This window comes from Malaclemys terrapin, chromosome 1 (genome assembly GCF_027887155.1).
Source record: "Malaclemys terrapin pileata isolate rMalTer1 chromosome 1, rMalTer1.hap1, whole genome shotgun sequence".
NCBI classification, from domain to species: Eukaryota; Metazoa; Chordata; order Testudines; family Emydidae; genus Malaclemys; species Malaclemys terrapin.
The window spans coordinates 57453014-57479692 of record NC_071505.1 but is presented as its reverse complement, the minus strand read 5'-3'; the positions used below and the strand labels follow the sequence as shown (position 1 = coordinate 57479692).

The 26679-nt window shown below is 38.8% G+C and overlaps 1 protein-coding gene across 3 annotated transcripts in view; it reads left to right on the top strand.

Annotated features, from left to right (window-relative positions):
* Nucleotides 1-26679, top strand: part of SLC38A4 (solute carrier family 38 member 4) — a 58906-nt gene that overhangs the window by 12723 nt on the left and 19504 nt on the right. The window contains exons 2-6 of one of the 3 annotated variants that reach the window (XM_054025011.1): nucleotides 17336-17410; nucleotides 17739-17800; nucleotides 22463-22681; nucleotides 24422-24512; nucleotides 26363-26478. In XM_054025011.1, the coding sequence (XP_053880986.1) occupies nucleotides 22563-22681; nucleotides 24422-24512; nucleotides 26363-26478 (326 nt within the window). In that variant the 5' untranslated portion in view covers nucleotides 17336-17410; nucleotides 17739-17800; nucleotides 22463-22562. Of the gene's footprint in view, nucleotides 1-17335; nucleotides 17411-17738; nucleotides 17801-20817; nucleotides 20898-22462; nucleotides 22682-24421; nucleotides 24513-26362; nucleotides 26479-26679 lie in introns of those variants that run through there. The other 2 variants (XM_054025020.1, XM_054025028.1) reach the window with 2 other exon arrangements.

Genomic DNA, 26679 nt, shown 5'->3' with positions numbered 1-26679 from the left:
CCGGACCCCCACTCCTGCACCCAGAGCACCCCTCACTGAGCTCTCTGCACTCAAACCCCCACTCTGATAAGCCCCACCCCCTGCACCATCTTAAGCCCCCACATCCAAACCCCCATGCCACTGACCCCCAATTACTTCATGGCACCTAAAACATAAAAAATTGTAATTTTAAATTCACTTATCTGCTGAAGGCCTCACCAACCTTTGTTATTTGGAGCGTTCAGCACATATAGCTTTACAGTTAACTACTTTTTAAAAATATGCATTGCAGGTCATCTTTATAGCTGAAAGTCAACCCATAATTTGCCTAGCAGTACCTATGTTTTGCAATGTCTGATGTCATGGGCATATATTACATTTTTGAGGAACAATGGACTGAGTTTAAGACTGTGTCTTAACTACAAATTTACTTGCTCTTCATTTTGTGAAAGACTTGGCATTTCATAAATATAGTTGTTACTTTGGAAGAGTTGCAGTTACTTCATAAATTGGTTCTAGAAATACCTGCTCCTCTATTACATCAATAGAGCTATAGACTGTAGATCTTGAAAGCCATTCCACAGCCATACCTGCTACCTTCCATTAGCTGGAAGAAGAAGATTCTCTTTCAATCTTGCTCAGGGCCTGTTCCAGGCACCAGGCACCCAAGCACATGCTTGGGGTGGCACCTGGTAAGGGGCGGTGGGGGGAGCGCGGCGCGGTGCGGCATTCCGCGGGGGGGGGGCGCTCCGGCGGCGCAGCGCTCGGCGGGGAGGGGGGGCGGGCTCCGGCAGCGCAGCGCTCGGCGGGGGGTCGGTGTGGGCGCGGCGCTGGGGGGGGGTTCCAGCGGGGCTCGGCTGGGGGCGGGGCTTGGCGCTCGGGGGGGGGTTCTGGCGGCGCTTGGCGGGGGGGCGCGGGGCTCGGCGCTCGGGGGGGGTTCTGGCGGCGCTCGGCAGGGGGGCTCCGGCGGCGCGGCGCTCGGGGGGGAGGGGTTCCCCGGCGGTGCGGCGCTTGGCCGGGGGGCGGCGCGGGGGGCGGTGCTGGGGGGGGGTGTTCTGGCAGCGCTCGGCGGGGGGGCAGGCTCCGGCGGCGCGACGCTCGGCGGGGTGGGGTGGCGCGGCACGTCACTTGGCGGGGGCTGGGGGGGGCGGCACTTTTTTTTGCTGCTTAGGGCAGCAAAAAAGTTAGAGCTGGCCCTGATCTTGCTGGGCCACAATGATTTGCTGACTGGTTTGTGTTCCATGTGCAGATGTTCAAGACATAAGGCTATAGCCTGTAGCATTTACTCCATTTTTCTGGTTACACAAGCAACTTCCATGCCTTATGGAACTATACCTTTCTCTATGGAATCAAATATTTTTCTTTCTGATCTGTGCTCCAATTCTTGGGAAAATGTATCATTCCTAGGAGCATTTGTTTATGAAAGTGTTTTTACGCTGACAGGTTGTGAGATATTAAACATTAAAAATTATATCATTCTATTTATTATTTTGGATTTTTTTCCACCTTAGTTTTGACATGATTTTAGTTGCTATTGAGAACAGCTATATCCAGAAACCAGTGATTTATTCTTTTAGGACCAACTTATAATAACCCTACTCATATTGAAACCAATGGAATCACTTGGAGTAAATTTGCTATTGAATGGCTAACCCCTTGAGTAAGTTACTGTTCAGTGTGGAAGGGGCATCATTTGATCCTTAATGTCTGGAAGACCAGCTTTCAAGTAGAGTAAAACATTAGACTCTAACTTTAGCTGCTTATGAGGTATCAGATGCTAAAATCACTTCAGAGAGAAAGGGGATGAAGTTTGGAAAGCAAGAGAGTAATCGGCATGGAGTGTGATGCTGTTGCAAAAAAAGCAAACATGATTCTGGGATGCATTAACAGGTGTGTTGTGAGCAAGACACGAGAAGTCATTCTTCCGCTCTACTCTGCTCTGGTTAGGCCTCAGCTGGAGTATTGTGTCCAGTTCTGGGCGCCGCATTTTAAAAAAGATGTGGAGAAATTGGAAAGGGTCCAAAGAAGAGCAACAAGAATGATTAAAGGTCTTGAGAACATGACCTATGAAGGAAGGCTGAAAGAACTGGGTTTGTTTAGTTTGGAAAAGAGAAGACTGAGAGGGGACATGATAGCAGTTTTCAGGTATCTAAAAGGGTGTCATAAGGAGGAGGGAGAGAACTTGTTCACCTTAGCCTCTAAGGATAGAACCAGAAACAATGGATTTAAACTGCAGCAAGGGAGGTCTAGGTTGGACATTAGGAAAAAGTTCCTAACTGTCAGGGTGGTTAAACACTGGAACAAATTGCCTAGGGAGGTTGTGGAATCTCCGTCTCTGGAGATATTTAAGTGTAGGTTAGATAAATGTCTATCAGGGATGGTCTAGACAGTATTTGGTCCTGCCATGCGGGCAGGGGACTGGACTCGATGACCTCTCGAGGTCCCTTCCAGTCCTAGAATCTATGAAATCTATGATAACGAAAGCTCTTATATAGCACTTTTCATGATCAAAATCCTGTGCAGGCATTAGCTAATACTCACAACACCCCTGTAAAGTAGGAAGTAAGTATCGTTATACATATTTTATATATAAGGATTGGAAAGGTATACTTCATATTCCATTGAAAAGCTTTATAATCAGTAGTGTCCAAAATTTGCTTTTAGTCTTGATGGTTCCTACGATGATGCTCTTTCTTAAAACTATCACTAATAGTCTTGTTTCTCGTTACTCTCGTAACAAACAGTAGAGATGATCCAAGGTTTTCAAAATATTGATGGGGAAAAAAGGAAAGAATTTTTTTTCTACCAACGGTAATAAATAGCAAGTCCTGAACCTTGAACTGGTGCTAAGTTACAGAACATGTTCAGTCTTACAGAGGTACATGCTTTCTGCTTTTTCTTTTTCTTCTTATAATTTTTTAAAGGACAAAAGAAAAGTTGCATATTTCAGAAATGAATGTAAAGTGAATTGCAGAGAAGGAGAGGAGTCATGTGATAAGCTAATAAGAGATAGAAAATTCCACTGAAAGTAAGGGTATATCTATACAGGGATAAAAGACCCACAGCACAGCCAGGACTGGCCTGGGTCAGGTGACTCTAGCTCATGGGACTAAAAGTCGCTGCGTAGACATTTAGGCTCTAGCCTGAGCTCTGGGACCTCCACCCTTGCCGGGTCCCAGAGCTCAGGCTCCAGTCCAACCCTGAATGTCTACATTGTGATTTTTCACAATCAGGAAATGAATGTAGCCCACGAAAGCTTATGCTCTAATAAATTTGTTAGTCTCTAAGGTGCCACAAGTACTCCTGTTCTTTTTGCGGATACAGACTAACACGGCTGCTACTCTGAAACCTTTATTTCACAAGCCCACTATATAGCTTCCCTAGTCTAAGGTAATATTTCATACCGCTTTTAAAACAAATTCATGTGTGATGATCTGACTAATATAACAATAGCAAGGAGCAAAACTGCTACCCACTGCAGGACCATAAATTTCTTGTGATTTAAGAGAGAAAGAGTAAATATTAGGGCCCAATCATGTGATCTTCAGGCAAAATAGCAGTGTAGCCTGAATAAGAAATTCAGGATTGGGCTCATGGTTTTACTTTGCAGTTTACTGCCTAAGTACATTGATGCAGGCACCAAGATACAAAGCAAAGGAGATAATGATTTTCAGTAGAGTGACACAGAAATGCCTTTTCTCTCTAGTGCTGGATCATTTTCTGTTTTTAGTTTATATTTGAAAACACCATTTCAGGTGTGCAGAGTGGTTTTTTGTTGATGCATTTAGTTGCATTGAACTAGGGCCATGCCCTCTTTCCTTATGCAGCCTCACTGAAGTCAGTGGAGCTACTCATATGCATAAATGCTACTTGCATGACTAAGGGCTTGTAGGATCTGGATATTAGCTTGTAGTTAGGTCTTTATCTAGCAAACAAAGAGAATTAAGAAAAGGAAGACTAATGCTACAGCTCCTGTGAAAGCACATCATGGGTGCTATGTTCTATTTGCATTAACATTGACTTTCATTGTTTCTGGCTTTCAGAGCTGGAATTGCTGCAGAAGACATAAATTTATCCTAAAGAGATGAGGAGTGCTTTGGGTTGTTTAGGATTAACTTCTCCAGCTAATTGGCAGATTGAAAGGTGTCCCATCCTGACATTGGCTGGAGAATGGCTAAAACAGAGCTGAGAAGGGACATGTAAAGTGTGACTGGTTCAGGAGACAGAAACTTTCACCTCTAGGTCACTGCATTGAACCTAGCCCAGAACAGTAATGACTGAAAGTCACTATTACCACCTGGTGGCTGTTCAGTAGCTTATGTGAAATGATTTGATGGCTAGTCCAAGTGCCTACATCATAAAATTCCATGTCATTGTAGACACCTGTTTGCAGTCTCACCTAAACCCAAGGCACAGGGGATCAGACACAAGAACTACATCCTGGGTTCTGGGCATGGCTTGGATTGAGGGGACCACAAAATTCTCCTTACACACCACTTTCTCCTTCCCTCCTAACACATCAATGAATCTACAGTAACAAACTCATTGCCATTAAAGCAAAGATTGACAACTAGAGTCCAAATACATTAATACAATTGAAAATAGAAATCTGACTGAACAATACAACCATACCATGCACCTCCACAAGAGCTTGCATGCCTGCCATGTTTTATTTAAATGGGAACATATAATGTAAAAGGTAGTTCACTTACCATGTAGTGCTTCTTGATATAAAAAACAGATTTATCTTCTGAGTCTTCTTGTTTTGTCAACCCTGCTGGAATGGATACAAAAAAAATCTCAATGCAGTGCATCAACATGTTTAAATAGTGCCTTTCAGAAAGGATTCAGGAGCAAATATGTACAGTTGCACTGGGCAACTGCACTTGCAGAGTTCAAGTTAAACAAATATCTATTGCAGGGTATCTCTCGTAATGAGGTTGTTCTCTCACATTTTTTCAAGGGTCATGGTCGTAACCTGTGATTGTGTTTTTCAGATTTGCGAAATTGCTAATCAACATTTTTACAAAATTACACAATATTATAATGAAAACATAATGTAAAAGCATGTGGTGCAAAAAATGAGAGTTCATTTACTGCTGAAATTGTTGGATTCCTATTTTACATTTAAACTGTATTTTAATACAGTCAAATTGAAGAAGTAATAACATTTTTATTATATTGAATAAATTATAGCTGGCGGTAAGAAAATAGGCATTTTAAATTAATGAGGACATTTTGCACAGTCAGATGAAATGACAGTTATTAAACAAAAATACTGAGGTATACAGTTAAACACTCAGTAGAACTACTACTTGCCTGTGTGAAGTCACTCAGATGCAAGAGTGTTTGCAGGATTGAGGCCCTAATGTTTGGTATGATATACTTGCGGTGTTCTCTAGAATGTCGACACAGTTGACTCAGGAACTATGATTACTAATGGGATTTAATAAAAATATACACTAACTACATATTAAAAGTCATGAACTTGTATTTTATTAATACTGACAAAAAGATACTAACAGGTTTTCTCAGTAGGTGCTGTTTCTACCAGTATGAAATTTATTTTTTTTAATAATCAATTTCAGACAGATTAAAAATTCAGACCATTAGGTTCTGTATTTCTTTTCTGTGTTTGTGAATATTTTTCTAACCTTTTTGTCCAGAAAGGCCTTTCAGACTGAAACATCATTAGCATACAGTACACTTCGTGATTTGCAGTAGAGTGCGCCACATCTCAGTGAACTGTGTCTTTATTTGTCCCAGTTTTTAAGTGGCCGGTCTATGATAAGAACATAGGAACATAAGAACGGCCATAATGGGTCAGACCAATGGTCCATCTATCCCAATATCCTGTCTTTCAAGAGTGGCCAATGCCAGATGCTTCAAAGGGAATGAACAGACCGGAAATTATCAAGTCGTCCAGTCCCAGCATCTGGCAGTCAAATTATGAGGTATGATTAGACCTTGACTGACAACATCTCTCACCTTGAAAAGAGCCTGATAGTTGGGCAATCCTAAATTCTTTAGGCTCCTCTGGAGCATTTTGCGACAAAGGATCACTTTGCCTTGCCTTGCCTTTAGCATTGTTAGTGGGATCAATGGAAGAGAAAATATGTGGTCTGACTGGAAATTCCACTTTCTAGACTGAGCATCCATGCCGCACCAAAATCCCCATGTAAATTGCCTTCCCAACACCCAGTGGATGAAAGCCACCAGCTAAAGACACTGTCACAAGTGTCAGTGGCAATAACCACCCTGGATTTTGTTACTAAAAGAACTATGGCTTGACATGCAAACAAAACTGTAATTTTTAAAACTATGACAAAGAACAAAAACTGAACAGGAACATTTGATAAAGCAAAAGAAAATATCTTTCAAGGTGATAGCCCCAACATCAGAATAAATATGTGCTACCTCATCACTGCCTATGACAGCTTGTTACATTTTTTAAAAGACCCACCAGTCCGTGTGCACTACCAAAGTTATTCCTAGATTGCAAGAGACTAGAGAGGCCATTGAAGAGAAAAATAATATAGATGGAAAAGCTAAAACATTACAGGTCTAGTTAAGATTATTCCCTAATGGCTAGTGATGTTACTTTTTGGATAAGAAAAGATTTGCACATCTCCAGGAAGTCACAGCATTAACAAAATTTCAAAATCAACTCTCTCTCAAGAGTTCTGGTGAGCAGGGACTTTGTTGTTTTAGGATTAGCGAGAGAATGAAAAACAAATAATGAAGGCCTTTTGATAGCAGTAGGGGCTCTCTAATTAAAAATTTGCTTGTTGTGGACAAAGAATGTAATTGCTTAAATGAACCTGTCTTTAATTAATTAGAAAAGCAATCATCTCAGTCACTGTGCCAAAATATTGCAGTTAAGTTGAAGAATTTTATTGAGTGAATTGATGTCATTGTTTTATATAATGCTGTTATACTGATCATTATTCTTAATATAATTTCCTGAAACTTTAAAACTTTTATGAGACAAGTGATTTGAATGTTAAAACAGGTTGAGACAACTTTGATTAAAGAGAACAGTTTGGCTGGATCATGTTTCATTAGGAATTACTGCTACATAATTTTGAATATAATCATGTATAAGATAAAATATGTTATGAATTAAGTGCACTTACATTAGCATTTTCTGTAGCTCAGACACAAAGGGATTTGAAAATTGGTTTGATCCTATTTATCTAATCCAGATGTAATGAGCTAGATCCTCCAGTCACTAAATCCATGTTATGCTGTAGTGCTCAGCTGGTGGAAAATGGACTCAAACTGGTCATAAATAGTCAGCAGAGAATTCCCCCAGTGCTGGGAAGTTCCCCACTAGTGCAAAGCGGGAGAAGATAGTAGAGCCAGCTGCTGTGCTGGATACTTCTATCCTCCGGGGGTAAGGTCATTGAGAGAAATTTATGTCAGTGGTGTAAACTAGAGCTTCTTCTGGCTGACACTCCACTGTATCCAAGCAGAGCTCAGATGGGGCAGAGAATCCAATATACAATGCAAATATAGTAAAGTTTTAAAAATTTAAACCATTTGACTTAGTATATTAATCACATGTGCAATAAGTCACTTCTGCAAGTTGAAGTTGAAGCTAGACAAATTTGGGCTGGAAATAAGGCATAAATTGAGAGTAATTAACCACTACAACAATTTAGAAGGTAGATTCTCTATCACTGTCAATTTTTAAATCAAGATTAGATGTTTTTTCTAAAATATATTCTCTAGGGATTATTTTGGGGAAGTTCTATGGCCTGTGTTGTACAGGAGGTCGGACTCACAATGGTCCCTCCTGGCCTTGGAATCTATGATCTATGAAACCTTTTGTGTCTGTGACAACGTCAATAGTTAATCATTTTACTACAAAGCCAGACAAACTTTTTGTAGTCATTTTGTAGCAGAGTAATCTGTGGGCATGCATATAGTAAAATCCTATCCTTTACCAAATACTGCATAATTTTATAGATGGTTTAGCATCCTTTTACTAAAGTTCTTTGAGATAAAATGGGATGCAACGGTTTTAAGAACTGATCATTTGAGACTGAGTTTCCACAGTGTGCTTATTTCTATGAAATTTCTTGCGTTAAGAAAAAACAGCAGAAGTTCTACATTCAGGTTGTTGGTTTAGCGGTTGCGGCTCAATCAGCACAGAGCTGCAGCCCATGTGACATCCTCAGGGCGCTAGAGATAGTATTGGATGCGGCCCACATAAACACATTGTGGGCCACAATGGTAAATAGGTTGAGAACCACTGGTTTAGTGGGAAACAGAAATAGAGTACAGGTTTAATGAAGTGTTTTGAGACCTTTTGATCAAAGGTTCTGGGTAACTGCAGTGTATTTGTAATGTATTAAAATAGGATTTTTATTATTGTTGTTATTTATTTATTTAATATTTATATTGCAGTATCTCCTACAGGACAACCTGGCTGGGGCACCATTGTGATAGTTACTGTACAAACATACAGTACATGAGAGTCCCTGCCTCAAAGAGTTTTAAGGCCCTATAGTATAGAAGGAACGGAGAAACACAGTAGAATAAAATTTGATGTTTTAGGTCTAGAAGTCAGGAAGGAACTTGCCCCCATGTCGAGCCTCCCAGAATTAGGGGAACTATTAGATCTTAAGAGCAAGATTGCTTTCTTCTAAAACATCAGACATTGGCCAATGTCGAGGTAGGTGACTGAAGTTGGTGGATCAATAGTTTGATCAGGAATGGCAAACCTCACAGTACGTTCAGTTTGATCAGAGCAAAAACATGTTTTCACAGGTTAAGAAAAGGAATCTAAAAAACACGTTAGTATACTAAATATGATTTAGAGTCTAAAGAGCTGAGCCAGAATACTCTTTTTAAAGGGAAAAAAATGCACATCCAGGCATAGTCTCCTATGACAATAATAATAATGAGCAATTACAATAATATGAATAATATTTTGTTATAAGCCATATGGTTCTCTGTTATTGCTGTAAAAGCTGATGAAGCATTACATAAATCAACTAACCATGGGGGTTAAGGGATGTTGGATAATACAAATACATGGAACTAACAGGAAAAAATACTCTTTCCAGAGCTGAAATTTTAAAAGTTTAAACAAGAAACGTAATAGAATATTTTCACATTAGACTACATTTTATGGGGTAGTTTTTTTCCCCACTGTATTTTTACAAGACTTTAAATTTTATCATTAATTCTGTTAATTAATAACCAATCTATCTTCAGTATTTATATGGCCCCCATCACCATAGTACCTGAGCACCTCACAATTTTTAATGTATTTATCCTCACAACATCCCTGTGAGGAAGGATTATCCCCATTTTACAGATGGGGAACTGAAGCACAGAGAGGCTAAGTGACTTGTCCAAGATCACACTGGAAGTCTGTAGATAAGCAGGGAATTGAACCTAGATCTCCCAAATCCTTTGTTAGTGCCCTAACCACTGGATTATCCTTCCCAGAGTATAAAGATGAAGAGCCTGAATCTCTTGCACTAAGGCCCCTCTGAACTGCCAAAACAGTGAAAGGAGTTGTACTGTAAATGAGAATCAAGCCCCACTTTCATCTCTCTAATTATTAATTTAAGTAAACAAGGAAACCTTGTAAGTTGCCACAAGTCTCCCAGGCCATTCTTTTTTTTTTCCTTGTCTTTATTTTAGATTGTAAGCTTCTAAGTCCTTCTGATACAGAGCTGAAGCACTATCATTGTCTATGTACCCAGTCTGCTATCCCTATATTGACTGGGTACATGTCATCTCAGGACACGATACAGAGATAAAATTTCTAGACACCATTAATGATTGCATCCTGAAGCAGCTACTCCTGGAACTCACAAGGGGAGAGGCAATTCCTAGTTAAGTCCTAAGTGGAGCACAGGCTCTGGTCCAAGAAGTGAATATAGCTGAAACGCTTAGTAGTAGTGACCATATGTCATTAAATATATCATCGTTTTGGGGGGGAGAAGCCCTACACTGTAGCATTTAACTTCAAAAAGGGGAACTAGACGAAAATGAAGAAGCTAGTTAAATGGAAATTAAAAGGGATAGTCACGAGAATGAAATGCCTGCAAGCCTCGTGGAAACTTTTTTAAAAACCATAATGGAGGCTCAAATTAAACATATACCCCCAAATTAAAAAAAATAGTAAGAGGACCCAAAAAAATGCCACTATAAAAAGAGGTGGTTAGAGGCAAAAAGGCATCCTTTAAAAATTGGAAGTCAAATTCTACTGAGGAAAATAGAAAGGAACAAACTGGCAAATCAAGTGTAAAAGTATAATTAGGCAGGCCAAAAAAGAATTTGAAGAGTAACTAGGAAAAGACACAAAAACTAACAGCAAAAAAAAAAAAAAAAGATCTAAGTACATCAGAGAAAGGAAACCGTCAGTGAGGCCACTGGATGATTGAGGTACTAAAAGAGAACTCAGGGAAGACAAGACTGTTGCAGAGAAGCTAATGAATTCTTTGCATCCGTCTTCACTTCAGAGGAGATTCCCACAACTGAGCCATTCTTTTTAGGTGACAAATCTGAGGAACTGTCCTACAATAAGTTGTTGATAGAGGAGGTTTTGGAACAAATTGATAAATTAAACAGTAATATGTCACCAAGACCAGATTGAATTCATCCAAGAGTTCTGAAGGAACTGAGATAAGAAATTGCTGAACTACTGACTGTGGTATGTAACCTATCACTTAAATCAGCCTCTGTAGCTATTCTCCAGTCATCTGGTAATGTAACTCCAATTTTTAAAAAAGGCTCCAAAGGTGATCCTGGCAATTACAGGCCAGTAAGCCTAACTTCAGTACCAGGCAAATTGATTGAAACTATAGTAAATAACAGAATTATCAGATACCCAGATGAATATGATTTGTTGGGGAAGAGACAACAGCTTTTGTAAAGGGAAATCATGACTCACAAATCTATTTAATTTTTGAAGGGTTCAACAAACGTGGACAAGGGTGATCCAGTAGATACAGTGTACTTGGACTTTCAGAAAGCCTTTGACAAGGTCCCTCACCTCTTGAGCAAAGTAAGGGATAAGATCCTCTCATGGGATAAGATCCTCTCATGGATCAGTAACTAGTTAAAAGATGGCGGGAGACGAAGGGTAGGAATAAATGGTCAGTTTTCAGAATGGAGAGGTAAATAGTGGTCTCCCCCTAGGGTCTGTACTGGAACCAGTTTTGTTCAATTTATTCATAAATGATCTGAAAAAAGGGGTAAACAGTGAGGTGGCAAAATTTGCAGAGATACAAAATTGCTCAAGATAGTAAGTCCAAAGCAGACTGCAAAGAGTTACAAAGGGATCTCACAAAACTGGGTGACTGGGCAACAAAATGGCAGATAAAATTCAATGTTGATAAATGCAAAGTAATGCACATTGGAAGACATGATCCCAACTATATATACAAAATGAATGGGTCTACATTAGCTGTTGCCTAGTTTATAGTTCTCTGAAAACATCCAGTCACTGTGCAGCAGTAATAAAAAGAATTAACAAAATGTTAGGAATCATTAGAAAAGGGATAGATAATAAGACAGTAAATATCATAATGCCACTATATAACACCATGATACGCCAACACCTTGAATGCTGCCTGAAGTTCTGGTCATCCTGGCTCAAAAAAGATGTATTAAAATTGGAAAAGTTACAGAGAAGGGCAACGAAAATAATTAGGGGTATGAAACAGCTTCCATATGAGGAGAGATTAAAAAGCCTGGAGCCATTCAGTTTAGAAACGAGACAACAGAGGGAGGAGAGGGGGATATGGTAGAGGTCTATAAATTCATGAATGGTGTGGAGAAAGCAAATAAGGAAGCATTATTTACCCATTCATATAACACAAGAAATAGGGGGCACTCAAAATTAATAGTCAGCAGGTTTAAAACAAAAGAAAGTACTTCTTCATGCAAGGCACAGTCAGCCTATGGAACTGGTTGCCAGAGGATGCTGTGAAGACCAACATTATAATTGGGTTCAAAAAAGAATTAGATAAGTTCATGGAGGATAGATCCATCAATGGCGATTGGCCAAGATGGTCAGGGATGCAATCCCATACTCTGGGTGTCCCTAAGCCTCTGACTGCCAGATGCTGGGACTAGAAGACAGGGGGATGGATCACTCAATAATCACCCTGTTCTGTTCATTCCCTTTGAAGCATCCGGCATTGGCTGCTGTCGGAAGACAAGATACTGGGTTAGATGGACCACTGGTGTTCCCCAGTATGACCATTCTTATCATTGATTGATTTAGATCTCATCTCATCTTATCTGATTTATTTGAAAGTGTCATTATTCTCCTAAATAGAAAAAGTAGATCAGTGTCTTCAAGAATGGTCAGACTAATAGTTATCTGTTTTAGTAAATTGCAAAAAATTATCTGATTCACAGGAGGATTAAAAAACAAACAGAAAAGGCCAGTTTGTGGATAGCCTGAACATACATGGGATAGAGGATGACATGCAGGCATAACTGCAGTCCTTGCATTCAGAGAGGCACAAGCACTGCTCAGTGTAATAGTCTGCCGCAAAATTAGCCCTTATAAATTGGGTGGGTGAGGTTCTGTGGCCTGCAATGTGCAGGAGGTCAGACTAGATGATTATGATGGTCCCTTATGACATTAAAGTCTGGTGAGTCTATGACGGAAGAGAAAATATTCAGCTATGATTTTGTCACTTCTCTACCAGCCAGCAGACTTTGCCCCACCTGGATAGGAGTGCAAGCTGCACCCCTTCAAAAGGCATAGCAGCAATTTCCCTTCTGCTCCCAAAGACACTGGGCTTGTGTAACCCACACACCTCCTGGGTGTGGTGTTCTGTCCCCTCTAGTGGCACCGAGACCATTTAGAGCAGGGGTGGGCAAACTTTTTGGCCTGAGGGCCACATCTGGATATGGAAATTGTATGTCAGGCCATTAATGCTCACAAAATTGGGGGTTAGGGTGTGGGCAGGGGTGCGGGCTCTGGGTTGGGGCCAGAAATGAGGTTCCTGGCCAATGGGAGCTATGGGGGTGGTGCTTGGGGCAGGGGCAGCGTGCAGAGCCCCCTGGCTGCCCCTACACGTAGGAGCTGGAGCAGGGACATGCCGCTGTTTCCAGGAGCTGCACAGAGCCTCAGCATGCACAGAGCAGGGTAAGCCCTGGACCCCACTCCCCGGCGGCAGCTCAAGGGCCGGATTAAAACATCTGAAGGGCTGGATGTGGACCGTGGGCCATAGTTTGCCCACCCCTGATTTAGAGAGAGAGAAAGCAATTAATGAGTCTGCTCTACAGCCTTAGCTAACAGCAAATTGACTTTTAGCTCATTGGTAGAGGCTCATACATCAAGCTCCAGACGTCCCAGGTTCGATCCCACCCACTGACGACCAGGCTCCGTCAGCGTTTCACTTGCATGAGACACAATGCCCCAAAATGCTCCTGCAGAGTTACTGGGCCTGTACACCACTCACTACCAAGGACACTGATTAAAAGCCACCATTTAGCCCAAAATGTCATTACAAAAAAATTCATTTATCTAATAGTCCTTTCCCTTCAGCTGCTGAAATCATTACTTCAAGTTAGCTTTCAGCCATAACTATTGCATGAGTTTGGGAAAGAGGTTAAGGGGGGAAATTAGGTGTTTGTTCTCTTGTTATAACAAAAGGGAGCTCTCTGGAACAAATACATGGTGTAGTGTGAAGTGATTTGGTGAATGGGGAGCAAGAGCATCAGTTCAAAGTAGACAGATGTAAAAGGCCTGTAATATCTGCAAGTAACTATCATGTCATGGCTATAGGGTAATTTGGGGTTCCCTACACATCATATCCCAGGATTTCTGTAATTATTTTATTTACATACCTTTGTAAATAAAATAATTACAGAAATACTGGGCTACGACCAATTACTACCCAGCTACGCTACTTGTTGATTGTTCCCATACCTTACAGCTATGTAAGGTATTTTTTGTAGAACAGGCACTGCTTTCTTTCTTTTTTTTTTTTTTCTTTCTTTTTTTTTTTTAAAGCATCTAACACATCATGGGCACTTATAGAATACAAATAATAGCCAGAAGCTTGCAATGAGAATCCCCTGGGTGGACCCCCTGCATCTGTGCAGTTCTCAGTGCAGGATCAGGGCCAATAATAATCATCCTAACAATGTAGATGTTCTTGAGTGTGTTGGGAAAAGAATATATTTTTGTAACAAGTTATCTGAAAAATTGGCTTCACTGAAGTAGTGGAACAACAAGAAGCCCTGGGGTGAAAGCCTAGAGAGTACATTTATGTCCGTTACTGGAAGCATTCAAACAAGAACATGTTTTGCATTCAGTCACAATTTATTTTCTGAATATTCTTTTAAATATTTTGCATTTATTAATGTATGTCCCCACTATCTGCTTTTAACTTCTGCTTGAACAATCTAGCAACAATAATCATAATTGGTGACATAATGGCTCACTACAATGCAGAGATACTGTAATGTCATAAACAAATATTGTAGGCCATCTATATCTCCACTTAAAATGGAAAGCTAACTGCCAAAGGTCTATTGGCAAACACATTAATATATATGAAATATAACTATAATAGCACAATTCAGAAATTAGTGCTGAATATGAGGAACCAGCTTTCTTAAGTAAAAGTGAATCACCCAAGTTTTATATTATCTGTTGTAGACATTCCTCAATGAACTTTGGAATATTCCTGGATATTTCTTCTTTCAACATTTGTTTTGTGAGACCTGTTATAAAGGGACTGGTGTAAATGTGGAGATGAAAAGACTAATATTCTACAGTAGACTCTGAGTTCCACCAAAGTCTCTCACTTTTTCGATGTGAGAAATGCAATGTTGCTGCTTCCCTCAGAATATTTGGAGGTCATTCTGCTACAGAAAAGCTAGTGAACCTTGTCAAGTATTCTTGACTTTGTTCAGCAAAATTGTAAATATTAACGGATTCATTTAAAAAAGTATATTTCCCTCTCACTGTGTGGGTCGTTATGTATATAACTATATAGACCAAGATCAGAAGACCTGTTGTGTCCTGTGATTCTTTCTCAGGCAAAACTCCCACTGAAATCAATGGACTATTGAATTCCTCAATAAGGAATACAGGATTTGGCCCTTTCTTTGTATATTTTTTGACATAAAGTATAGAATGGGATTTATCTAGGACTGAAACAATCTCTAGAGAGAATGTATTCTAATCCTTTATAAATGTGGATTGGGGTGTGTGTGAGAGAGAGATCCTTTTATTACATCTGTACTAATATTCAGACAGGCTTATAGTGCACTAATGAACAGGGCCAATTATTATACAAAATTAAAATTTGCTTTTTCTTTGAAGTTTTATTTTGGTCATTTGTGTGATGACAATTGTTAGAAAGTGGTGGCCCAATTCTGTGGTCCAGGACATCAGGGTTGTATGCAATGTTGTTGTAGCTGTGTTTGTTCCAGGATATTAGAGAGACAAACCTGAAGAAGAGCTCAGTGTAAGCTCAAAAGCTTGTCTCTCCTACCAACAGAAGTTGGTCCAATAAAGGGTATTACCTCACCCACCTTGTCTCATCTTTTCAGGAGTAGGTCCGGGAGTTGGTCCTGGAGTTAAGTGACCAGATGCTGTCCTAGGGGCTCCATCCAATGGCAATGCACCCACTAATAAAGGCAGGCTAGCATCACTATGATTGTGGGAGAAAGAAAAGAAAGTCACTCTTTTGAGTCCTCCTAACTTGGCTGTAAATAGAAGGTCATGGCAGATTACTAAATGGTAGAACTCATGTTCTTGGTATTTAAAAAATAAATGAAAGCTAATCTTGATATGTATTTTTTCAGTTAGGTCAAAAAATAATTAAAAGTAATTTTTACAGCTGCGCCTGAGTTGATACTACATTTATCGCTGAATTCCCCTGCAGGTTTTTGTGGTTTGTGATCACATTTTCATTTGTTTAAAGAAATGTTTTTCTCTCCCCTGTTGCTGCACAAAACACCATACAAACAATAGGGGGAAATGGTGAAACTGACTACATCCAGTTTACAAAGTAAACAAACTGAAAATCAATACTTTTTTCCTCTAATCTCTTTCAGTTACAGTAATATTAAGGTTTACTTATAACAATAGTAGTTACAACATTTTGGGGTAGAATTGTGATTTTTAAGTTGACTGTGGCCTATTTAAATTTTTTAATGACACAAGCTCTTTTGGACAGGTTTTCAATAATGTTTTTTATTTGTATGAATTAGCTCTCCCCCATTAAAAAATGACTAATTGTGTGAGTGAGTGTATGTGTATTTACAAAGCCAATTTTAATTGAGTGTAATCCTTTGCATAAAATCAAAATAACAAAAAAACATCCTAAGTTGCATCTTCTCTAATATGTAATTAGTGTTTTAATCACTATGCCCATATAGCATCAGAGAGTCTTGTGGCACCTTTAAGACTAACAGATGTATTGGAGCATAAGCTTTTGTGGGTGAAGAAGTGGGCATTCACCCACGAAAGCTTATGCTCCAATATATCTGTTAGTCTTAAAGGTGCCACAGGACTCTCTGTTGCTTTTTACAGATGCAGACTAACACGGCTACCCCTCTGATACTATGCCCATATAGTTTATTAAGAATTATAATAATAAATAATAATAATAATTATTATTATTATTATTTCCTAAACTATGTAATTGATATATTGAAAAGTAGCTTCTCCCCAAGTACGTGTTTCAAATAAATAATATTTAACACTTCCCATATATAGTGCACTACGTATATTAGAATGAATCCTTGCAACAGCCCCATGAGGTAAATAATTACAGTAAATAGTCACCATTTTCCAGATGGGGAAACTACCACAAACACAGGCCAAACAATATGTCAAAGACCACACCCCATGGCCCCAATCCTGCCTAGGTAGAACTCAATTAAGGATCTGGACCTAATTCAGTGGTAGACTGGGAATGAGAACACAGAAGCCCTGGCGACAGGTAAACCATACTGTCACTCACTTTCATAACTAAATTGTGTTACTGTAACTTTGATGCTGATGAAAAATTAGCTTACAAATATTGTATCTCTTCACTGAACATCGAGATTAGCAAACTAAGATAGCAACTAATCTACATCATCCTGACTATGACATAAGTCTAGGTAAAACTTTCTGTAGATATGCATTTTGTTAGAACGCCAAGCTCAAAGAGCAAATACCTCTGATGACTGTTGTTTGCACCAGTAAATTGATTTACCTTTTTTTTTTTTTAAAGAGCTGACGCAAGTTTGACAAAGGGAGGTGTTGGGGTATCGTTGTTGCTGATTGGTTCATCCGATACACTCCCATTTGTCTTTAAATGATTGTCCAGCTGCACAAGGTCTCATATGAGCCAACTTTCTATTACAGGTGCAAGTTAAGATATTACTTGCTTAGAAAGCAAGCAAGCAAGCAAGCAAGCAAGATTACGTGTTTGATTTGGAGGTAAACCTAAAAATGTAACTTTACAATGTCTATTCATTTTATTTTATACTTCTTCCACTTAACACATTTTAAACTGAAGAATTTGAGAAATAACTTTGTGCAACTGTAATTCATTTGTAAATTTAAAAGAAGTGTGAAGAACTGGCAGTTAAGATTTGCTATACTGTAGTTGTAATTGGCATTAGCAGGTGTATTTGTTTTTACATCAGGCATGAAATTCAGTCCCCTTTTTTTGGACAGAAAATCAAAATCTAAGAAAGAAATGAAATAGCAGGAGGTTTCTAAAGTTGACCAGATAATTAGGAATGATATGCTTGTGTTCTTTTAGGGCCTCTGGTTAACTACTGAGAATTTTTATCAAGACTCTTGGTTTACCTAGCTAACATCCAAGTAAGTAAATGAATATGAAAATAAATTGTTCATTTTAATTGTGTGTTTACTTTAAGGTAGCAATTATGGTACTTTTAGTCTTCAAATTGCTTTAGAAACAACATTAATTCTTTAAAAGCCTTGCCATTGAGACTAAGAGACAGGAAAATCTACTGATTCATATACAGTGATAGGACATAAAAATACCAGCCATTGCAAAATGCTTGAAAATGCAACTGTTAGGCAGATAAGGCAAGGTCACAGATAAACCTAATTGATAAACCTCCACTTATTCAGAATCCTAGATGCGGTGCAGAAAGTAAATCAAAATTGCTATGAAATAAAATGGAAAAACAAGTTTATGTTTTTCTTAATTGTTTCATTACATATTAAAAAGCAGTTATTTGAACACATTTTCTGAGTACCTTTTACAAAATTATGTTCTATTCTAGCAGATGAACATAACCCTAGGTTTTGAGAGAAATATTGCTTTAGAGGGGTAATACTTTTTGCATCCAATATTTTCATTTTAATGTAATATCTTAAAAGAAAAAATCATCCTTTTGTTTCTGTCTGCCTTCTTGTTCCACAAGAAGCAGCAAAAGCCTAGGCATGTTATAGCTGAATTTAAGGAACATAGTTAAGCTAGTAGACTTTTCTGACATGTATACCTAAGGAAAAAAATAGTAGTGGTCTAAAATAGAAAAAGGAGCTGGTGTATAATATTGCCGTTTAGCATAGCATTCGCAGTACTTCCCTTTTTTTATGTTTGGGCCTTTAGAAGTGCTTTGTGGGGAAAAGACATTGTTTCCAAACATTGTAGCTTGTACTAATTAGGGTAGCAATAGCAATACCCAGTGCTGGCTGGCAGCTGAGCATGTGAAATCTGTATTACATCTTTGATATATAGGCCAGCTATTGGAAGATTGGAATTTTATGTGAACAGTGTATTTTATGTGAATAGATTCTTTTGAAGGTGAAGTACATCGGAGATTTTGAACATGCAGGATTTTTTTTCACCCTAGATACAAGTTAAAAATAGGTTTGCCTGTAGTTACTTGTCTGCGGTGATCATATTTCAGAAGTTTGCACAATAAATAACTGATTCCACAAAGATTTGGGTAAGATTAACTAACATTTCAGTGCATAAAACATGCCTGGGAAATATTTATAAATTTCTGAAAAAAATTGAGCTTCCAATTATGTGACTAAATAACAGACCCTGATTCTGCAAATACTTATGCAAGTACCAAAGTTTACTTACATGAGTAGTCCCAGTGATTTCAACAACATTTCTCATATGTGTAAAGTTACATATGCATATTTGCAGGACTGGGACCTAAGGATTGGATGTAAAAAGTCTGTAATCTGCAAAATACATGATAGCAAAATCCAAACAAAATATATATACATATTAATTAGGAGTCTTTTTTATTAAATAAAAATGTATACAATTTCAGAAAGGAAAGGTGGGTGAGGTAATATCTTTTATTAGACCTACTTCTGTTGGGGAAAGAGACAAGTTGTCGAGCAACACAAAACTCTTCTTCAGCTCTGTACAGCTCTAAATCTTGTCTCTTCCATCAACAGAAGCTGCTCCAATAAAAGATATTACCTCACCCCCCTTGTCTCTCTCCTATCCTGGGACCAACACAGCTACAACAGTACTGCAAACTACAATTTAAGATTTCATTAGGTATGAGAAGTGTTCAGAGTAAGGAACACTATCCTGACAGACTGACCGATTACAATTTCTCAAAATAAATCATCATGGAATTGAGGTGCAGCAACATGCGAGTCTTCAGCTATCCCCTGATCCTGCAAGCCCTTAAGCATGAGAGTAGCTTTGGGCATGTGCATATTCCCATGGAGTCTGGAACTACTCACATACAGGGCCGTCCTTACGCAGCTGCGTAGGGTACCAGGAAATTTGGGGCACCACATTTCCTGGTGCTCTGCACAGCTGTGTGCTGCTCCAGCCCCTGCCCAGCCCCTGCCCAGCCCTGCTCCCACTCCCCTGAGCTCTGCAGCAGGGCCGGGGCGCTGCACTCACCAGCGGCAGGAGTGCAGCAATCCAGCCCCAGCCGCGCCACTGATGAGTGCTGGGGGGTGGTTCTCCCTGCCCCCCCAAGCCAGCCCCCCCCCCCATGGAGGCCTGGGCCCAACACACACCCTCCACGGGGGGGGCTGCGCAGGGCCCCAGAATAACTAGGGACAGCCCTGCTCACATGACCAATGTTGCTCATGTGTGTGCAAGAGTTTGCAAGACCAGTGACCTGGAGAGAAGGATTTCAACAAATTAAGACCCCAATTCTCTAAACACTGATGAAGATCAAGGGAAGTACTTGTGGTAATAAGCACTACATTCATTAGTAAGTGTTTACAGGATTGGGACCTAAAATTAATGATGATTCAATACCAAGCGCCTGATCCTGAAAACAGTTCCACACATGAGTAATTGTATAGTCCTTTGAAACAAGAAGTAAAATGACTCACTTAAGTAGGTGTTTGAAGGATCAGCCTTTAAAATAGTACCTACACCCTAATACATATTTTTCTGTCATATTCTTTTTTCCTTTCCAAGTATAGTACAGACTGTGCAGTACAGAATTTCTCTTACCCTAATCTCTGTGTAAATTAATCCATGGTAATATTTCTGCTACGCTGTTCTCTTCGTTTTTCTCAACACTAAAAATGTCAATATAGCAGGGCTGATACAATTGGAAGAATATTTCTAAAGCGAGCATTTGTTAGTGTTCACAACAGAGATTTTCTTCATCACTAGCAGGCTGTGTGTTCGATTGCCTGATTTATTTGTCTGATTTTCTTAGATATAGATTTAAAATAAGCATCTGGATACTATATGAATCTGCTTCTTGGAATGCAAAAAAGTTTGGTTTTAGAGATACTGCTATGAATGAGTTTACCATTGTCTCAGCAAGGACCCAGTTCTTTTCATTACTTCAGCTGGAGTTATTCATGTCCTCATTGGGCAAAATCAGACCCTTGGAATGTAAGCCTGCCTAGCTATCTCTGACCCAATGCCAGATTCAGTAATCAGTCTCAGTCTAAATCCTGGAGTGGCAGCAGAAAGGAATAAACAGAGCAGCTATCTCTGGTAGGAAATTGGCAAAAACACCTTGATATTCTTTTGCATTTCAATTATTAGATAAAAAATAAATGTTACTAGAGTAAGGAAATTTATTGTAGTTTTTGACACAAGGTCAGTTTTAGCCTCCAGTGTTGGTGTTTAAAGTTTACATTTACATTTTACACACACACTTTAATGTTGCACTGCTAAAAATAAGTTTGAGACTGCAGATATTAGGAATGGCATATTAATGGCTATATAGACTAGTGAAGGTTTGGTAATTAAGTGAGGAACTAAGCATTCATGAATGCAAAAACTGGAGAATTTTTAATAGGTAATTGAAGGTTTAGGGCTAGAGTAAAGCAAAAATAGAATTTTGCTTGCCCTGTTTTTTTTTATTCTAATTTTTATCCTGCAATGTTTCTAGGCATTTATAGCATTGAGAATACAGTATTTTATTTTCTGGTACACAACTCAGGAAATATATGGTGGATTCTTTTAATGTGTTATACCGGGAGGCACAAAGATAGAAAGTCCTGGGTCCATAGTTCAGTAACCAGCTAGATGACTTGCGGCAAGTCACTTCATCTATCTATGCCTTTGTTTCCCCATCTGTGAAATGGGAGTACTATTATTAAGTCATTTTGGTATAGTACTTTCAGAAGAAAAAAATGCTGTACAACTGCATAATATTAGTGGTTTATTATTAAATGTGGGAATGAGTAAACAAATGTAAAAGTGTATCTGTAAACTGAGATTGTAAAGATAAACTGATGTTAATGCCAAAGACAAATCATCATACTATATATATTATAAAGTATATGGTTTATATTGGGCCACATAAAAAGATGATTATTTATCCAGATGATTATTATTATTTATCCAGACTCTCTCTTGTGAGAGTAAAGGCATATTAAACTGTGTAAATAGGCAATAATTCTCTTTGAGAGATAGTTTTAAATTATATAAACTATCTAAAAGTTTTGATGGACAAGTATTAAACTGAGATATGATAGGGTGAAGTGCATAGTGCAGCCAGCAGCAGCTTGATTATTTTTAACATGTAGCCATACTTATCTAGCAATATATGTTTCAAGACGCCAAGTGTTTCCTTCAGAAAAATAATCTGCATACAATGGTCAGTAAAGTTTATATATAGCATTTTCTTATCAACAACCCAATCCTGATGTATTTAATCTCAGGTTAAGGGTGCATCTTAATGATTATCCAGGGTATCAGTCAAAAAGAAAGAATTTGACAAATAAATTATTGCCAGATTTTATGTTAAATCTGTTTACAGTGATAGTTATTTATAGATAGACTATATATACACCTGTTGTTTTATTATTATTCTAAGAGAGGTTGGAAATCTATTGTGTAGGTCTGTCTTCTTACATTTTGAGAAAGATCAAGTGGAAAGATGCTTTATTAAAAAAAAGAGTATTGTGCTTGTATTTATCCAGAATTTTCGCAATCTGCAGCAGTTGCCTCTCTTAATGTTATTACAAAGAACAAACACAAACAGAGTAAATCACACTCATTTATCTAATTTGAGGAAAATTCTAATGAGTTATTTTGTGATCTGTTTGCAGAACAGAGTGTTCTGAAAGTTAACACATGGTGGAGAGAACCTGTAAGCAGAAGGTACAGTATTGTTTGCATTGTAGAAGCTAGAAAGCGCTGACCACTCAAATGGATCGCATGGAACTGCAAAATGTCAACATCAAACTTGATGAGGAGAGCAATAGCGGAGAAAGCATTGAAGACAGCTACACTGATATAATAGATCCAGAAAAGGCTACTATTAGCAGGTATGTACTTAAACAAAAAGGGTTTTATGTTCAGACTAAAAAGAGGTAATCAAAGACTAACAGATACACCAGGCTTTCACTTATGGCATCCTGAAATTAAATTCAGATTAGGTCACAAATTAAAACTAGTCTGATTGTTTAGTGGCTATTCCCCAAATCACAAAATCACTGCACTCTTTGACATGATTATCGTTGTGGGTAGAATAGCTGAGATATTCCAGGTCAATAGTGAGATGCATTGGTAAAATCTGTGCTGAGATTTGCCAGCACTGACTTGCCAGTTCATGACTCTGAACACAAGCTGTCCAATATCATAAACACTCAATTCTCATAATACCTGTATATTTATAAAGGCAATTGTAGGGTTCTTTGACACCTAGATACATGTAATTACTAAGTTTTAGCACATTGTTTTCACTCAGAATTGTTTGTTTGCAATTTACATGATCAGAAGTCTCTTAGTTTTAAAATATGTAGTCTTCAAACTAATTTCAAGACAAAGCAATGGCCTTTTAAACATGCAATTTCAATGTGAAAGTTTTATACAGAGAAGCGGTTTATTTCTTCTTTTACTTTACTCATTAATAGAAAAATTTCTGGAGAATGACTCCGTTAAGACCAAGAAATCAAATAGAAATCCAATGATTCTCTGAGCTAAAGTTAATATTGACTGTTAAGAAGCATCACAATTTTAAGTCCTGCTTTACTGAGGCAAAATTTCAGTAAAAATCAATAGGAACCGGAGGGTTCTGAGCAACACTGAAAATCAGGCCGCGTCATTAAGTACCTAAATATGGAGTTAGGAGCATAACTTTGGGAACCCACATTTGAAAATCCTGGCCATTACTCTTAGATGATACACATGGCTCCAGAATTCAATTTAATTCTTAAAATAATATGATCTTTCTTCACTGCCCGTAAACACAGCCATGAGCCAAAGTTCAGGTCTGGATCCAGACTTGGGCAAATAGGGGAGATCTAGGATTTCACATTGATCCTCTGTAAAGATAAGGTTTACCTGGAAAGTCAACTCAAATATTCCCCAGATGTGTTTGGATCCTGTAGTTCCATTTAGGTTCATATCAGTATCTTCCATTTTAAGTCTCTGGTCTTGCAATTAAATCTGCTAGTGTTGATCCTTGCACATTGTGGTGCAGTAGGCCTTTTTGTTGGTGGGAAGTGGTTTTATTTTATATCAGTAAATAATAGCAATTCTTCCGGGGCGAAGTTAACAGTGATAGGGTTCACAGAAATGTGTTTTGAGGAGGGATTAGAAATGGAGAGGTGGATACTTGGTATACAGGGCTTCTGAGGTAAAGGGTAAGGGGTAGCCTGCAAGAATGTAAATAAAATTAACAGGATGTGTGATATTGGGAAGGAAAATGCTGCTAAGGAAGGCAACACTGTTGACAGAATTTGGGAGGTGTATTCAAAGCTACGAATCTGCCATGTATGGTTTAGACTTTTTTTAAACTAAACAAAGTTCGTAGGCCCAATCCTGAGTGTCTCATTCAGTTTTAATGCAGTGCTTCCTTCAGTAAAACTCCCATTGACATCTGTGGGAGTTTTGCTAGAGGTAACACTGAATAAAACTGAGTAAGGAGTTTTGAATACAGGGCCTGACTGATGCAGTTGGAGTCTTTCCATTGATTCCAGTGAGCATTGAATTGGACCCTTAGTCTCTTGTGTGTAGTAAACTTTATTTATTGTTTTCTTATTTTGCTATTTCTTTGTGTTCAGTCAATTTGCTAACGATGATGCAGAAAATCAGAAGTTCCTTCCAAATGGATTTCTGGGCAAAAAGAAATTGGCAGACTATCAGGAGGAATATGTAAGTTTATTATTGGTTTTTAAGTACTGTAGTAGAAACAGGAATATTGGAAAGTAGGGACAATCTACATGAGTCTCTTTGCAAATGTAAACAATGTTACTGCAAAACTCACCAAAGAATCTTACCAGCATATTCTGTTTATTCCTGCCTTAGTAGAGTGGTTACAATTTGGCTGCCTCGATCATTTAAAGTATGAAGTCATGGCTCTACTCTGACTAGAAACATGGCATCACAAGGTTCTACATGGATTGTGTCTCAATGATTGCTAGATAAAATATGCTCTGTTTACATGTAAACAGGCATTTTCTTTCCAACTACCAGCAAACTCACTCTAGCGTATGATAATTAAGCTGGGGTCTTTTTTCCCTGCTAGCCCTAATAGTAAAGGTTCCTTTGATTAAATGCTGCCCTCAATAACTCTGTGCCAGCCCATTGTTCCACTTACACCTATTAGCTTTACATTGACTTACACAGGTGTTACTGAGGGTAATGTTTGGCCCACAGAATATCTATTACTGCTAATGGTAGAGAAGCTTGAATTTTAAATCCCATGTTCAAGCTTTCAGGTAGTTAGAAAAAAATCTTGTAACCTGTAAACGAAACAAATAAACGTGCACCCAGCAGTTGTAGTTTTAGTCACATTTCAGTTTACAGCCAGACTTTAATGTGATCAGTTTAAAACAGTGGGGCCAGATGTGATCTTATTTACACCAGATCACAAACCAGCCTGGCACACCAGGGGCTTTCCCTGACGGGCCGCGTGCCAAAGGATACCGATCCCTGTCCTAGGTGAATACCCTAATTACTGGTCTAAAAGCTAGAGAGGGAGGTCCCAGCTGTTTGTGTGAACTCACTTGAGGGGCCTGATCACAGATCAATCCCTGAACATGACTTATCCAGGCAATACTTATCTTTCCCTGCTTTGTGAATCATTCTGGGAGACAGGCACTGGACAGCTAGAGGGAGGCCGCAGTGCAAATGCCCAAAGACAGAAAGACAGGTGACTCAGGAACTTTTACTGGAGCAACATGGGTGCCAAGGGAGTTCATTGGGAGCTTTGTGAATCACAGTGGAGCCTAAAACTGGGTTTTAGGTGGCTAAACTCAGACTTAGGTGCCTAAATCTGGGGTTTAGCCACCTAAATACTTTTGTGAATCTAGGCCCACATTTTTACAGGATCAGGAACTTATATTGTAAACTTTTGGGGCAGGATTGTTTCTTCGTGTGGGTTTCTTCATGTGGGTTTGTGGTCTATAAAACAACCTGAACCCTACTATAGTATAAATATTTAATACCAATTCCAAGTCATTCACTGCACAGTGAAGTTACTCCACTGGTGTAAATGAGAATACAGCCCAAAGAGCTAGTTTTTTCCATTTTCAAATATTGGTGTTTTTCTTTATTCAGGCCTGTTATGACCAAAAAAGATGACACTTATGGTTTTTAGTGACACGGGGTAACTGTAGTCATTGATGGCAGTTTTATTTTGATCGGTTGTTAGTATGGACATAACTCTACACCCCATTTGGACCAAAAAAAGCTGTTGTGTTGATGCTGCAAACACACACTACCGTGACAGTACTTGAAGTGAAGGGAGTTCTCATAATAGTACTATTCTTGTAAGCCCTCTGAGGTAGCTAGGGACCCTGGGCACTCTGTAATACAAGTAATAAATGGTAAGTACTAGTTCTGTAGTAAAAAATGTTGGTAGAATCAGGCAGTGTAGTAAGACAACATCCATAGTACTCAACAGAACAGAAGAAGGGAAAGCCAGCAACTTGAAAAAGCAGTTTTACACTGCACTCATTAAGCCACAACTTAACTACCATGTTTGTTGCTGTTTTCAATAGAATCCAGGAACTACTTCCTTTGGAATGTCAGCATTTAACCTGAGCAATGCCATCATGGGGAGTGGCATCTTAGGGCTGTCATATGCCATGGCCAACACAGGAATTATACTTTTTGTGTAAGTATTCAAAAAGTGGGGAGAATATAATTAGCGAGCTAGCATCAGTGTTTCTGTGATTAGAGAAAAATGCTTAAGTGAAGAACAACATTTTATAGATAAAGAGATTTTTAAGGTCTCCAGTAATGAAAACAGTTTAACAGTATTGCAAGAATCTGTCTAATGATGATAAACCACCCTAATTTCAGCTGTGTTTTGTAT